Source organism: Anoplopoma fimbria, chromosome 11, assembly GCF_027596085.1.
Source record: "Anoplopoma fimbria isolate UVic2021 breed Golden Eagle Sablefish chromosome 11, Afim_UVic_2022, whole genome shotgun sequence".
Taxonomy (NCBI): domain Eukaryota; kingdom Metazoa; phylum Chordata; class Actinopteri; order Perciformes; family Anoplopomatidae; genus Anoplopoma; species Anoplopoma fimbria.
In genome coordinates, this window is record NC_072459.1 from 23,791,294 (window position 1) to 23,807,903 (window position 16,610).

At 44.9% G+C, this 16,610-nt stretch overlaps 1 protein-coding gene across 1 annotated transcript in view; it reads right to left on the bottom strand.

Moving 5' to 3' along the window:
• Positions 1–340: 340 nt before the first annotated feature.
• Positions 341–16,610, bottom strand: part of tnrc18 (trinucleotide repeat containing 18) — a 45,421-nt gene continuing 29,151 nt past the window's right edge. The window contains 17 exon segments of the mRNA XM_054607101.1: positions 341–1,808; positions 2,180–2,254; positions 3,471–3,707; positions 3,824–5,619; positions 6,913–7,065; positions 7,838–7,954; positions 8,306–8,414; positions 8,586–8,661; positions 9,482–9,599; positions 9,695–9,836; positions 10,410–10,544; positions 11,101–11,564; positions 12,119–12,301; positions 15,156–15,368; positions 15,768–16,083; positions 16,181–16,364; positions 16,475–16,582. Coding sequence (XP_054463076.1) covers positions 1,602–1,808; positions 2,180–2,254; positions 3,471–3,707; positions 3,824–5,619; positions 6,913–7,065; positions 7,838–7,954; positions 8,306–8,414; positions 8,586–8,661; positions 9,482–9,599; positions 9,695–9,836; positions 10,410–10,544; positions 11,101–11,564; positions 12,119–12,301; positions 15,156–15,368; positions 15,768–16,083; positions 16,181–16,364; positions 16,475–16,582 — 4,633 coding nt within the window. The 3' untranslated portion in view covers positions 341–1,601.

Here is a 16,610-nt window from a genome sequence, read left to right on the forward strand (position 1 = left end):
GTCTCATTCAAAGTGCACTCATGTCAAAGATGATTGCTTGGAAGGGGACAATGTGATCGTAGGGGTAAACGGTTAGATTGATGTCCATAAATCAGCAGAAGCAAAAGTAAAATAAAATCAAACATAGGACATTTAGAGGTTGAAAACACTGCAGCCAGAACGAATGAATGAAGCCAAACTGTGGCCGATAACTGTTCAAATTGAATCATGTTCATGATGTAATCAGTGCTGGCAGCTTCATACTGACGTGCCATGACCTTGCTGCATCTACGACTGACTGCAATGTTTACAACCCTGAAAACACCTTTAAAAAAAAAAAAAAAAAAAAAAAAAAGACAATTCCACCCTCTGGGACTCCTACACTGTCAATACATCGGCCTGTCTTGTTCAGTGCATTCACAGAGTCACTTTGTGATCAAGTGTTATAGTTTGCTTTTCTTGGTTACCCATTTTTGTCCTACGTTTCCCAGTATGCTTTTCGACATCCCCCCAAACACACAGAATCTTGTCGCTATGCTGCGTCTCTGTGAGGCTTCTGTCAGGTGGAGAAACTGGTGTGTGTCTCGCTCCTTTAGGATACGTCTCCCTGAATTGTTGTTCAACCTCAGTGCAAAAATGGGCAAAATACAAGATACATCCACAGCAGCTGGTTACATAGTGTTTAAGTGTTCTCAGGGTGGATTTTTCTTTTAAGAATAGGAACTAAAGATGAAAATGGGAAGTTTCCTTCCTCTCTCTTTAAGCCTGAGTCTCAGAAGTTTTAAAAGCACACGGACAGTTTGCCTGCCCGAGTTAGGATTGTCAAGGGGAATTGAAGGGCTTAAATTAAAGGAGGAAAGACATTAAGTGTTTCTCTTATTTAAGTGCTCTCTGTTGGACAGCAATGGAAGGAGTCTCTACTTCTATCTCTCTGTCTCTGTCTGTGGCTCCTGCTGTTCTGTAGATACATTTATATGACTGTAACATGACTGTAATATCACCACGGCAACATCATAATCACAACGTCACATCACCGCCGTCTGTCTCTGTCAGACGGACAGACACGGGCTTCTCTCTCCTCATCATCATTCACAGTTCATTAAAGCTTCTCGACTGTTAACCTCTTTAGAAAAAAGTACTCTGACATAAATCTATTACATGAAAATAAAACACTCATATTTTTCCTCTATATAACTGTGTGTGTATTACATGGAGGTGAGTATTTACATGTGTCTGTGCATGTGTGACTGTGTGTTTATGCAGAGTATATTTACATGTAAAAGGAGACTGAAGTGCTCGTGTGTGTTCTCAAGCTTTCCCATGAACACAACGGGCAAAGCAGTGATGATGGAGTCTGTGTGTGCAAAGGTTTCAGGAGACTCGTTCCTTGTAATACTGTCTATAGTGTCTCCAGTCTCTGTAGTAGAAGCTGTTCATGACAGTCTGTTTGAAGTGTAGCATGGTGTCGGAGCGGTTGAGTTAATCGAAAGATCCATCATGAATAAAGATCAGTGATTAGACTCGGAAAAGACCCGGGGGGGTCGGGGTTAAACTCCTTGTGAGATCCAAAGTCGGTGAGTCGTGATTTGGTTTCATTAACTCGTAGGGACTTCTGTGTTTGTTCAGCAGATGACCGGGACTCCGTCGGTGTTGAAGATCATGCCGGTGGTGGGTTCGTAGGTTCCCGCCAGATAGTAGAGGTCCTCGCTGTCGGCGTAGCGGCGCGTGTGGGTCATCTGCTCATACTCCTCCACGCTAACCACCAGGCACTTGTGGCTGACCGTCTGCACGTCATTCTCGTCGCTGTGAGAGGACTGGTAGAGGGCGCGCTGTGACAGAGACAGAGGATATTATTTTAAATCTATTTTACCCAACTAGACGATAAACCGTAGTCACCTCTTGTCTGTAGAACCCCAAAATAGAGAGAATAAAGAAACAAAACGTTACAGCTTTATGTTTTTCCTTCAAGCCTCACACACAGATTAGAGACACAACAGCGGACAGGATGAAACGTGTGTGCTTTTGCTGCATTCACACAAAAAAACTGCATAAATCATGGCTGTCTGATAACTCCATACTACATTTAGTCAGTTTGGGGGCTCCATATTGTCAAAGCATCCCTTTAGTCAGCTTTATGGTTGTAATAAAACAAATCATAAGGGGTGAAAACACAGGTAAAAAAAAATAATTTCTTTCTCACCTCCATGAAGTCTTTCCTCTGGATAGACGAGTGCAGAGCTGCTGGTAAAGACTGACCGCACATCTGATCCCAGTTCTGGAGAGGACAGACAAGTCTTAGAAAAAAGCTTTGAACTAATTATAAACAAAAATGTCTTCAGTGCGTTTCTTTTACTGAACAGCTATGAATGAATCCTGCATAAAATACTAAAAAAGTCATGATCAACCTCATCATGATGATCTCATGTTTTTTTAATGATATAGAAGCATGATATATTGCAATGAGGAAATAAGAGAGACAAATTAAGGAGGAAGGTTCTATTAATTATGAGGTTCAACTAAATAATTCCCATTTCATGACTTACATTTCCTGAAATGTAATTGTCAAAATGCTCTCACTCATGAATAAGACCTTCTGTTATTCAGACTAAATAAATCTACACAACTAAATTATATTTTACTGAATGATAAATCACAATTTTCAGATAGTGATTAATCCAGTTTTGTGACTTAACAATGACGACGATGTTTAAGCTCTTTGGGGCAGATACAGTTTAATCAGTTAGTCATTTCTAGAACTGGTTTCAAAACTTTAGGGTCCGTGTTCAAGTTTGCTAGTACAAAAAGTTGCTTCTAGTGATGAAATTCTAAGAAAATTGTTATAATAATGACATTTTCAAATGACAAGATCCTGGTAGAGACACAAGTTATTCACAAAGCATCTTAAGCCTAAGAGCTTCTAAGGTGAAAGTTGAGAAGGGACGAGGACGTTTGAGAGTTTCTTAAGCAGAGGAGAAAATGGTGAATAGACAATGATGTAGGAGAAATATTCTCTCAACGCTAAATGATAGTGAGTTAATGAAACGCTGTGGATTAGATCGTGCAGGGATAATGTTTGTGGTCGATCTCATTAGTGGTTTGATAGCTTTAACGCTGTAACAGCAGAAGTGAAAGTGAAGATATTTGGCAAATGGAAAAATAGCAAATAAACAATACAAATATCAGCATGTGAAGAGGCATCTGCACATGTGGGCCTGTGATTTCAAACATTTTGTAGGCTACTTTTAAAGTCTGGCTTACAATTCATTCAGCAGAGAGGTTCTTTACACGTACTAGTATTCATAATTACACCACGTCTAAATGGAGAATAAATTCTAAGGTCAACAAGACCTCCTCACTAATGTTTTCTGTCCCTTACTTGCTCTGAGTTTGTCGGAGAAGTTTCTTAAATCCCTCCTAAGCCAGGACTCTTTGCTAGAAATGTTTAGTTTAAGTCATCCTAAGAATGTTTGACTACAGCCCCAGGCTCCTACCTTCTTGTCGGTGAGTTTCTTGCCGGGGTTTGTTTCCTCTGGATGGTAGAACCAGTTGACCCTGACCACCATGTTGCTGCCCCAGGACTCCCACATGCTCTGGATGCGGCCGATGAAGGGCAAGTTGGGCCGGCCGGCGGACAGGAACACGGCGCAGTCACCGATGCGGATCATCTCTCGCCCACGCACAATGGCCTTATAGAAGAGCTTCTTAGCCTTGCCCTTCATACCGCGTCTCTGGAGGGTCAGGAGAGGAGAGATTGGTCACAAAGTGAAAGGAAGTGGATCTTTGGAAGAAAACAGAAGGTGTTTTTCTTCAGATTTTTCTATAAACGAGTGATTTTTCTTCTCACCTGAGTGGGTTTTCCAAACCACTTCCAGAGCTGTCTGGCTGGAAGGAAAGCAGAAATTTTGGGCCTGTTCTCCACACTGGGAAGCCTCTGACGTTTAGCCAGCTCCTTGGTCGTGGGGAGGTGGACTCCCTCTCTCCGCTTTGGTCTCCCCACCTTCCCCTCTCCTCCGATGGGCTTTGGTTTGGGAGGACGACCCCTTTGCCCGGAGCCTTTCCCCGTAGCTGGTTTAGCAGGTTTGGCGAGAGCAGGAGCAGGAGGAGTTGGAGAGGTTGAAGGGGAAGGAGATTCTGAGGGAGGAGATAGCTCCTCTTCTTCCTCTTTTACCTCCCCTTCCTTCCTCCCCTCTTCTTCCTCTTCCTCCTCCTCCTCTTCTTCTTCTTCTTCTTCTTTCGTCTCTTCTTTCGGTTTGTCCTGTACTGGAGGTGGGGTGACAGGGCCCGGTGGAGGCGTAGGGATCCTCTCTTCATCTGAGCTGCAGGAAGAGTCATCGGTGGAAGAAGAGGACGACGAAGAGGATGACGAAGAAGAACATGAGGAGGAACCAGAGCAGGATGAAGAGGAAGACGAGCAACTTGAGGTGCATTTCTTCTTTTTCTTTAACTTCCCTTTCTCCCGTTCTTCCTCTGACTCCGAGCTGCTGCTACTCTGAGATTCATTTTTAATCTTTCTCTCCTCTCTTTTCTCCACCTCCTTCCTCTCCTCCTTTTTACCTTTCTCCTCTCTTGTGTCCACCTCCTGTCCTCTACCAGCACTTCCACGACTCTCTGCCTTCTCCTTGACCAGCATCGGTGCTTTGTAGGTGGAGTCTTTCTCTTGCAGGCCCGACTCTCTTTCTGGGACTTTTGGTCTAGCCTTTAGCAGTTTGGCTGGGGCTGTGGTGATGGGGGTGTGGTCTCCTCTGACGCCTCGACCCTCTAGAAGCATCAGAGCCTTGGTCTTCTTGGTCTTGGGGGAGGTGACACCTTCATGGTCGAGCTTCACGAGGGGTTCTGCAGACATGGACTTGCGTCTCACCACTGAGCCCATGTCGCTCTGCCCCGGGTTGGGCTTGGGCCTGGAGATGGAGCTGGGTCTCGGTCTGGAGGACAGCTGGTCGGACGGCATCTTCAGTTTGGGTCTAGGGGCAGATGATGATGACAGTGAAGATGATGATGAAGGTCTGGGGTTCAGTGAAGAGCCGGGTTTGCCTGTTGACAGCCTGGAGATGGAACCAGGTATAAGTCCAGAGCTGTGGCTGGGTCTGGAGCCGCTGTGATGGTCCGAGGAGGGTTTGGTTTTTGGTGTGGAAGCAGGAATGGTTCTGGCTGTGGACGAAGAACTTGGCTTGGGTGCAGTAGATGATGGTGCCATGGTGGATCTGGACATTGGCCTGTTGGTGGTGGGACTGACACTGTTGCTGCTCTCTCTTTCTCTGCGCTGGTTGTTGTACGAGCTGAGGTTGGGTTCGCTGTACAGATCCACAGTCAGGACTTTTCCGTAGGTGGAGGGGTAGAGGGACGGAGGGAGAGCACGGGCTGGCTTAGGACCAGAAGGCTTGGCTGAGCTGGTCTTCCTGGGCACCGGGTTGGGAAGGGTGGGGCTACTTGCAGGAGACGTGGTGGAGCTTTTGCGGCCTGGTTTTGTTTGGGTTCCCACTGGGGGCCGGGAGGCAGGTCGGGGCTTCTCCTGAGCCGCCTTCTGGACAGAGGAGGTCCTTTCCTGGGAAGTCTTGGCTGGAGCCTGGGGTCTCTCTGTGGGCTGGGTGGAGGAAGATAGAGGATCAGCTTTTTCCCGGCCATCTGGGTTCAAAGAGGTCTCTGAAAAACAAGAAAGGAAAGACCACAAAAAGGTTTAAGAACTCTGTTTTTTGGGGCCAAATGTAAATGGGTTTTTGGGAAATGCTGACATATTCATTGTGTGGTTTCATGATTTTTGTGGTCTGCAGCCTCACATGACCAGATGAGAAATGAGCAACAATCCTGAATTGAAAACATTGCATTTAAGAACTGCTTACCTAGTAGAAAGGAGGCCAGCATCAGCAAATCAGACATGCAACATGCCATTTATTACAGCTAGAGAAGTAGACTCTGAGCTTTACAGGACAACAACGAAGCTGTTTGAGCAAATGTATTAAACTGATATCAGAGATGATAGCCGCGGTCAAATATGACATGTTTGATAAAAGATTTCTCTGAGTCTTGAGCTATTTTTGTTGGTCCTGATGTTTTAAACAGATGAATCAAAAGACTAAGATGATCAAAACATTTTGGATTTTACCTTTTTAAATGGTCTGTGTGATGAATATTTAAAAATAAGGACAGAAGCAAACTGCATGTTACTCACTTCTATTATTATTCATAATAATCAACGTGGTCTTCTTCCAGAGTGATGGAATCTTGTAATGCCATTAACAGCACTTTTGATTATTTTCACAAATGATCTATATCATGTACGACCGTCAGGTGACAGTTTGAGCAAATATGCCAAAAAGTTCTTCCTATTATAGTTACCAACTGTATCTTTAAGTCCATTTTAAACTGTCTTAATGGATAAGTAAGGCACCCAGAAGAGGAACACTGCCCTATCATGATGAGCACCGAGTCAAATAATGTGTAAGTCATCTCTTATATTATTACGTTATGCCGACACTTTTGGCTCCAGTATGTGAGGAGATGTCTTTTACTGGTCCCATGGAATTACTCAAAGAAGAAAGCATATCTTAAATAAAGGCAAAAGTGATGGCAGTACTTACAATGCACTATTTTTATTTAAAGAACCACCTCCGTTGTTTTTACCTCCCAAAGGAAACGTCACCTTTTGTTACATTGATAGTTCTTACAGATTTGACACTTTTGGTCAATCATTGCTGTGAAGCTCATTGTTTCTACCAGCGTTAGAATGAACATATTAGAGTTAAGTCAAATTTGAATCAGAAGATATTCTTTTTTAGCAGGATAAACAGCGGGTCGCTGGGTTGGTTATAATTATTAAGGGGAATAAATGTGATACTAAAAGTCAAGCTTAAAGCCTCCTGTAAGCCGACAAAGGAAAATAACTTTTGTTATTCAATCAATCCATCTGTTTCTGAGGAAGCAGTTTGATGAGCTCACCTGGTTTGGGTTTGGGTTTGCGACCAGGTTTTCCTTTGATCTTAGGTGCGCTCTCCTCCGGCTTTGGTACCGCTTCTTTGCCCTCTTTGCTGCATTTGCGGACTCGCCTCCTGGAGCAGCTAGCAACGAGTAGCGCAGGGGATGGCTCGGCGCCTGGACAGAAAGGGAGAGCCATCAGGCTTTATGGTGTCTCTGAAATATTTAAACTGTCTGCTCTTCGTGCTTTTCATCATGACTGCAGGAGCTATTCAGCTTTTTAAATAAGACAAAACCAAATAAATCTGAATAGAGGCATGCTGTGGGTTACCTGCAAACCTCTCAATTGAGCCAAGATGATTGGATATTTTGAGTGTGTGCAGAGTTCACTCCCTCATAAAACATATTGGAAGCGTATTGCTTGCAAAAAGGGAACAGCTTATGATATGCAAAAATCAACAGAAGTGCCACAGAGAAAATACTGTCATTTAACAAGGTGTTTTGTGCACCTTTCTCAAAAAATGTTTTGGTGTTTTTGTGCTCAATGTTGTTTCTCTCCTTTAGGAAGCCCTGTTTCGCTCACTGTTTCTGATGTGCATGAAGGCGGAACAAGGCCTTAGTCTCAGACAACACATCCACTTAGGAGGAACTATATATACGTCCACACACACAGCAGTTTAAAGAAGGCAATGTACCAGAATACCTCTTCTGGGAAAACACTTATGCTAAAACCACTCAAATAGCAGACAGGCATGATCTCAGGCCTGCACACACACACAGTCAACCACACAAAGATATTATTTGTTAACCAAGCAGTGAGGGTAAGATGCAGTTTAAATCTTTGAAAGCATCACTGTGTGTGTGTGTGTGTGTGTGTGTGTGTGTGTGTGTGTGTGTGTGTGTGTGTGTGTGTGTGTGTGTGTGTGTGTGTGTGTGTGTGTGTGCTCACAGTGGATCTTGTAGTCTGGCGGCAGCAGTCTAATGTGGGAGAGGGGGATGCGGCCTGTGTCTCCGTCGTCGAACTCCACCGTGATGAGATCATCATTCTCGTCAATATCTGAACTTCCTGTTTCAGGGACGAAAGAACAGTCAAAAGTAAGCGGACACCATTTGATTTTGACACATTTTAGGGATTAAAAAGCCTGTTCTAAAGCACGAGTTTTGATTTGTTTAACTGGGTGACACACATTCACTCAAGCACTATTGCTAATAGTTTATTGCAGTACAGCGCTCAGAGTAGAAAGTACCTGGACTAATTATGTTTCCATTACCATCCAACTATTTAAAGTAATAAACTGTGCTGAAACTGTCTCTTTTATATTTATTTGTGCTACCAGCTACAATTAAATTGTCAATGAGAGTAGATTATGTATCTTATTATGTAAGTGATGGGTGTGTGTCTGTGCTGGTGCGTTACCATTGACAACGGTGCCGGGATAAAGGCAGCGGTACTGCTGGCTCCAGTAGGCAGCGATGCGGGTTCCCTCGGGGAGGTAGCGCACGGACGGGGGCTTCACATCGATGATCTGTACACATAGAATTTATTAACATCATTTCACTGGATGGACTTTGCACATGCACATTACGCGATCCCTTTTCTGAAGTGTCTTAAATCTCATGTATCACCAGAAATAGAGAGATGTGGAGTTTTGAGTCGACCACAGATTTAGAGGATGCATATTTGAGAGTTTACTCACAGCCTCCTGCAGCAGTTGTTCCAAGCAGTAGATGTGCGGTCGGTTCCCTCTCTCCCCCTCCACCACCACGCTGTAACTGAAGGGAGGAAATGTGGGAATCGGGTCAAAAGTTTGGGGTCAGAGAGAAAGGGCCAGAGCTTTTAAGAACACTGTCTGACAGTCTCCAGAGTAAGATCAGCTGTCCCTGCAGTGTGAATGGTCTGTTTGTCAAAAACAGGGCTCAACCTTTAACCTGATACTGACTGCTTTGATGTGCAGCAGATTGGGGAATGTGTTGTCTTTTACCAACTACCACTAAAGTACTTTGGCTCTGCATAAAACACAGAGCAGAGCGTGACTAATACCCATAACCCCCCTGGAATATTAATCCCGTCTGAACAGGGCTTTAGTCTGTTTGTTTTCTTTTAATTAAGCCACTCCGGATTTGAGCGTCAAATAAATGACCAAAATTATATCTAAATGTAATGTTTTATTTTTGGGTGTATGCAACTTTGTGCATGTTTAGAGGAATAGTTTGACATTTTAGAAATATTCATATTTGCTTTTATCGTATCCCCTTTGTTTAATCAGTACAAAGACCTAAACGGGAAAACAACAACTTCCAGTTCTAATGCTAAGCTGCGCTAGCTGCCAGCAGGCTTTAGCTTTCTAAGCAAACAACTTATAAATGAGCTTAGTAACAGGTCACCGTGGTTTGCACCTGCAGACGCTTCCTAACAATATTTGGGGGGTTTATTTCAGGTTATTCTCAAATCAAGGACAGCAAACTTCATCGGGGACAAAAATTGGAGCACACTGAGTGATTTGCCACTTGTAATAGTACAAACAGATGTGTGTTTCCACTATTAAAGGCTGCAGATATATCACTGGACTCCAGTCTTTTAAGGTTTACTCACATGTCAGGGGAGTGCACAGTGTTCACATGTCCTGCGTACAGTAGCTGGTCGTCCATCGGGATCAAAACTCTGAGTCCGTCCACCAGAGAGTCTTTATCCAACACACACTGCACTGGAGCTGAACAAAGCAACACGTGATAAATAAGCATATCTTTGTTAACTGTCGTAAGCTCCGTATGGAAGCAGTAGTAGATGGTGTTTTTGTGTACCAACCAGGCGTGGAGGACCTCTCCGATAAGCTGTTGCTGCGCGGTGGGACCAGTTCATCCTCGCTGAAGCTGCTGTCCTGGTTTGGCTCGAAGTCTTCGTCCGCCGCCATGCTCTCCATCAGCCGGCTGACCGCTCCTCTGGAAGGCTGCAAAAACAAGCAGGGCTTTAATTTCACAGCACTAATTATCCAATAAGGGAAATATGTTTTATAAACATCTGATGATTGAATGCACCTGACTATTTTCTTTAAGGTGCTCCTGCTACTGCAGATTAATTTGTGGTCGCCCACCAAAGAGCAGGCTAACACACCATAAATTAACTTTTTCAAAGTGGAACAGTAACATATTACAACACTTATGCTGTTGAATACACAATATTTTCTCTGCTGTTCCGCCACCACAAAGAGCTATGCAAACACTTCAGTTGCCTTTAGTGTTTCCAAAACAAACTCTAGTTGTGGCTGGTGGCAGACGGAGAGCAATTCAACACTTTGGCAGAAATCACACATTGCAAGAGGTTTACTTTTTTTCTCCTCAATAACAGAACAAAACAGTGATAATTAAAGCAGAAGCTTTCATTTAACGTTACTGTGTGCGCGTGTGTTAAAGAAAGTAAAGTGGCCGCATTTAGGTCTGACAGTTTGTACGCTATGGTTTTGTCCTTGCCAGGATAATTAAGTTCCCGTCCATAATGACAGCTGATCCATCATCCTACTGACCTCTCTGGCCTTTGTCTTCGCTTTCGGTTGGCTCTTGCGTGCCGGGCTGAGGCTCAGAGGTGCAGGGACGTCTGTGATTGGACTGCACAGATTGGACGGGCTCACAGGTAGAGGCGAGTCCTTCGGCTTCTTTTTCTGGTTTTCAAAAGATCACAACACTAAGAGTTAAAAACATGCATAAGACTGATGGCACTGAGGATGTAGTGGACAGATTCACTCACTCACACACACACACACACACACACACACACACACACACACACACACACACACACACACACACACACACACACACACACACACACACACACACACACACACACACACACACACACACACACACACACACACACACTCTCTGAGGATGGGATGCTGACAGGCTGCCTGCAGTTGTCCTTTCTTGTCAGCAACACGGCAGAGACAGCAGGGGAGTGCTGCAGTGACTGAAGTAAAGGAAACCCTGCTGGCACTCTGACACACACACTTAAACACACACTCTCACACACAGAGGTGTCAAGGGAGACAAAAGGATGTGAGGGAACCAGAGTTTGAGGGAGGCGGAGAGGGAGTAAAACAGTAAAAGAGCAGAAGAGGAAGAGGAGCAAGGAGAGGCGGGAAAAAGACAAGAGTCTCTTTGTTTTACATGCTCTTCTCAGTTGGTGATTAACAACCCGATGATTTATTGACGTACTTTCACCACATCTTTCCCCTCTCTGCTGGGCGGAGAGGGTTTGGGTCTGGAGGCTGGCTTTGGGGTGAGGGGTGGAGCTGAGCTGGAGGAGGAGCTCTGACTGCAGGAAGCGGAGGCTGACACGGGCATCGGATTGGCTGAGGTGGTGGCATCATGGAGGAAAATCCTCTCGCTGCGTCGGCGGGTCCAGCCCTCGTCCTCGCTGAAGCCTCCGAACCCAGAGCCGGAGTGGAGGTCGAAGCTAAATTGCCGTGGCGACCGCGGCGTTGGCCGTGGTTTGGGCAGAGGCTTGCGATTGGCCGGCAGCACGTCATCTCGCTTGGAGGGGCTGGTCTGGTCGATGCGGCGGGTTGCCGGGGGCAACAGGGGGAGCTCGGGGGCGGAGCGTTTGCCGTGCAGCAGAGAGGGGAACTTCCTCAGTCGTAAGTCTGATCCAGAGTCTGACCACTCGCACTCTGATGACCCTGACAGCGGAGAGGAGAGGGTCACATGGTGTAAAAACTCTCTCCCACACACACAAACACAACACAGACACACACACACACACACACACACACACTGTACAGCAAATAAAACATGCAGCCAGTAATAAACTCAGGTGTTAGATTTTCTTAAATCAATAACTCTGTGAATAGGACTATTGATCATTGTGAAACTAATACATTATTGAAGACTGAATCATTACATGCAGCCTGATGTGACAATTAGAAATAAATGAATATTTAACCAAGAATCAATAGTATAATCCTCAACAATCGCTCAGGCGGTGAACCTGCTCAACCACAAAAAATTATAGACTGTAGAGGTGTCGGGGGAATCTGTGAAATGAGTAAAAGCAGGAGCGTTTGTACAGAGAACAAGCTGCTCTGCATCTTGTTGTTGGAAAGCCACATCGCTGGGTTTTTATCTACTTTTCTCTCTTTGTTGCTACTTTACATAATGTCATCCATGTTCATTGTGTTTATTTGGCCCGGACATGATGCTCTGTCACATGCGACTCAGTGGTATTGCTTTTTACCCAGAGTGCTTTGCCTGCTGCGTTGTTTTGCATCATGGAGAATGCTCAATGGCGTGGAGCTGACGGGAAGAGCACTCGCAGCAAACCGGGCCAGCAGACCCAACCCGCTCTCCTCACAGCCGCCATCAGCCTCCGAATCAGACCCATCCTCGATGTCGTAGTCGTCTTCATCCTCGGACGTTTCTGTTTCAGAGGAAAGGTTATTAGCTCAGAGATGACTGTGGCTGCAGCCTTGGTCTGGGCCAAAGGTCAAATCACTTCCCACTTCCACTTCCTACTGAGACTGCACCACTGAGAAGATGAATTATCAAAGAAAAGTGATTGAGATGTTTTTAAGACAATAAACTTAAGACTATCAACTAAATGCAAAGACTAAATTAAGCCTATGCAGAAGGATACATTAGCCTGGACTTCACAATAACAGACCGTTATACACACACACACACACACACACACACACACACACACACACACACACACACACACACACACACACACACACACACACACACACACACACACACACACACACACACACACACACACACACACACAAACACACACACACACACACACCACATTTTAAAATGTAAGCTGATCAGAGACGACAACAGAGAGATTGACTGTCCAAACCACTGCAGCCTGCTCTCACGCTGTAATGCTGTGTAAGCAAGACACAGCAGGAAAAACTGGGATGTACCACATACATGCATGTGGGACACACTGAGTGACTGACACACACACACACACACACACTTACTCACAGATACCGAGACCATGTGAGCTGAAACTCTGACTCCATTATCATTTATTATTTATAAAAAAGAAAAAAAACTCAGGGAATGTGACACAGGGAGAAGTGGAAAAACTGCCTCCCTCTTTGCTCCAAGTCTGACAGCACAGCACACACACACAAAGGCAGAGGAGCGCACACTGTAGCATACTGCTGGTTAGCTGTGTGTTGCAAGTTGTTAGCAGTTAGCAGTTAGGTCCATGGTAACAGAGAAGCCTCTCCTCATGGGTTAGAGTGTTAACATTGTGGGTGGATTCACAGCACAACATACCTTCATATTTTTTTGTCTTAGTGACACTGAAGTGTAAAACGGAGGCCATAAAATTAGCAATCATTTTTAACACTAGGCTAGAAGTCAGAGCGGTGATTTAATGGTGTACCAAAGTAGACATGTACATCACTGCAGCAAGACGAGAAGTTAAACCAATGGAGGCCAGCAAATACCAATTGAATTAACCATTGATTATTTAGTGATGTTAAGTTATTCTGTGGCCCAAACAATAACGCCTGATTTGATTTATGAGGCTTTTTTTTTTAATGAAACAGTTCATCTTTGCTGTGGCTCTAGATTTTTTTAAAATTAATTTACAAAACACATTTAAGGTTGACATGACATCTTTAAGGAGCCAAATCTGGAGTACATGTTGTACTGTGAATCCACCATGTGTTAACTGAAGCAGGCAGACGATACAGCAAGCAGGCACTGAGAGGACAGCCCTGTGAGGCCCCTTGGTATAATGTTGGTAGGAGGTTTGAGTAACCATGGCTACATCCTCTTTCCCAGCACCAAAAGTCTTCCTTTAAACTTTTACAAGCCATCAGGAGACATAAAGTTGGGTAAGTGGAGGTAACCACGGCTCCCATTAAAGAGCTTTATTTTTTGAGAACAATTGAAAAAAAAAAAATAATAATAATAAAGTAAAGAAAAAGTTAATATTCTGTGTATGTGGTTCAATTTCAGCACGGTCCATGTTAGCGGTCAATAAAAATAGAGGAAGGGGCACTTCCTACTTACAGAGCAGGTGACAGGGGTGTGGCCTCAGGCAGGGCGGGGCAGGGCGGGGCAGCGCAGCGACGAGAGCGCAGCCTGGCCTTAGCTTAGCCTGGCCTTAGCTTAGCTTAGCCTTAGCTTAGCCTTAGCTTAGCCTGGCCTTAGCACAGTCGGGCTTAAGCAGAGCTTTAGCCGCTAGCTGCAGCGAGGCAGCATAGGCTCAAGGCTGCGCTAGTCCTTGCCAAGCTTCTGTAATGCAGCAGCAGCAGCAGCACAAGCACATGGAACAGGCTGAGAGACACTCAAAGCATCATGGGTAGGACAGGGGAGGGGCAAAGGTGAGGAGGGAAAGGTGAGAGGACGGAGCAAGATGTCTGACAGAGTAACATAAAAGGGAAAAGGGTTATTTGAAGGTTTAGTAGACACAGAGGGGCTCTATTGTCCAAATATCCCCAGCATTTAATATGATTGGTGCCGTCAAGAAGTTTAGAATGAGTCGTGACGCATTTATTTCCCCCACATCATCAAACACTAGACCACATCATCAATAAACATTTCGTGAATTTAACTAAAAATTCTCAAAGAATAGAAAAAGATCCAACTATCATTACATTTCTCTTTGTTTTATGACCGTTTGACCTGACCAGGAAATAAACGTCTTATCTGACCTATCAGATTCAGCTCTGTGTGCTCTGAATTAATCTAAGTATATGTTTTACGTTTCCCAAATGTAAAGCTTAAGCTGAACAGTGTTTTTCCAACCTTTGCCAGAAGGACCAAAAGGGATATTTGACGAACAGAGCGGTCTAAAGGATGTGTGAGGTGCAGCTGGACAGACTGACAGACGGACAGACAGATGAAGCAGACACAAGGACCACAGCGCTTCGCTTTCTGTGCCAATCAGATCAACACCTTTAATAAAGCTTATAGTTACCAAACTGCAATACAACTTTATGAAAGAATCTCACAATTCACACAATTTTTCCATGTACAAATGCTACAAAAAACGGTTTGCAATCCAGGCAATAAAAAACACCATAGAAATAGGTAAACTCTTTTTTTTTTTAAAAAAAGGCAACTTTATAGAGAAGCCAGCAGCAAGAGAGGTAGAGATCGTCGAGCTAAAGCACAGTCTGACAACAGCTGCCTTAGCGAAACGCAAACAAAGACACAAGCTGTGACGAGGCCTTAAAGACACATTTCTGTCTGACTCTACAGCGAGGGCCGAGGAGCTGTAAGATTTGGTCAGTAACCTTGGTCGAAGGAGTCGTCGGAGGAGCTGAGGCCCGCTTCCTCCAGCAGCAGCGATAAGTGCTTGTGTTTCTTCTTCTGAGACTTCTGACTGGACAGCAGGGATGTCGGCGACGCCGCCGATCGCCTCTTCCTGGTCGGGTCGTCGTGAGAACGCGTCCCTGAAAGAGGGGGCCAGCCCCCTCGAGCAGAACTGTGCTCCTCTGAATCTGAGTCTGGTGCAGAGAGAGTACGGTTAATGATTCATGAAGTAAAGAGTCAGACACCAAGAAGATTCCTGCTTGATCTCAGCATTGAGTCTGCATTCTTCAATCTAAACCTGGATCCAATTATAATATTTAAATCTTTGACTCAGCTTAAGTCAACATGATGGCCTAATATATAACTACCATTAAGTAGTCGTATAATGCCACCATGTCCATGTTTAAAGTGGTCAGTTTAAGGTAGAATACCTTTACCATTAAACTAACCTATGGGTCTGAATTTAAAGGATAAGTGTCCAGTCTTTTCAAAAGGATAGATATGACACTGTGTTTCGATGATGTAACATTACTTGGACATATCAGTTCTTCTCTAACAGGAGTCGCATAAAGCCGTTACGTTCAGGTACTCACTGTTGGAGCAGCTGCTGAGCTCTGATCTCATTGGAGAGAACAAAGCAGAGTTCTTCTGACCTTTCACCTTCCGGACGGTCTCCGACACAGAGGCCTTGGCGGCCAACTTGTGTTTCCCTGCTTTGGCGGACGGATGGATGCCGCGCTCCTTCATCCGACTTTCCGTAGACTTGCCCTTTGACTTGTCTAACTTAGAGTTGGAGGGGAGTTTGCGAGACGCGCCAAGTGAGCCGAGCTGCGAGAGTGAGAGCGCTCTGTCGAGGTCTGACGCCAGCTGCTCCTGCTCACACACGTGGCTGCGCTTCACCTTTGACACCTGACAACGCCACAAAGAAACACTTTGTTAATCACTCAGAACACTGCGTGTCACACTGGCGGACAAAATCAAAAAATGCACTTGCAAGAGGGCCTACCTCCAGACCATGACTGGTGGACGGCTCCTGATCATTCCAGCTCTTCTTCTTCTTTTTCTTCTTTTTCATCTTCACTCCTCCACTTCCTGCCTCCGTCTCCTCTTCTTCTCTGGACACCCGGAACCTCTTCCTCTGTCCATCCCCAGCTTCAGAGTCCTCAGAGTATTGCACCGTCCTACCCACCCTGAAACATCGGGATATTTGCACCGTCAAAAAACTAAACAAGCAAACCATAAAAAACATGCAACACTGTTAAATAAAAGATGGCTGAATTAAGGTGGAGATCTCACTCACTTTCCAGGCCTGCTGTCCAGTTTGGGAGGTGTAGCCAAGTGTTTCCTCTTCCTGGGTCGTCCTCTGCCCCGTCTGGTCAGACTCCGCCTCTCCTCCTCCTGTCGCTCACTGACATATGCATAAAAGAGTTATAGGT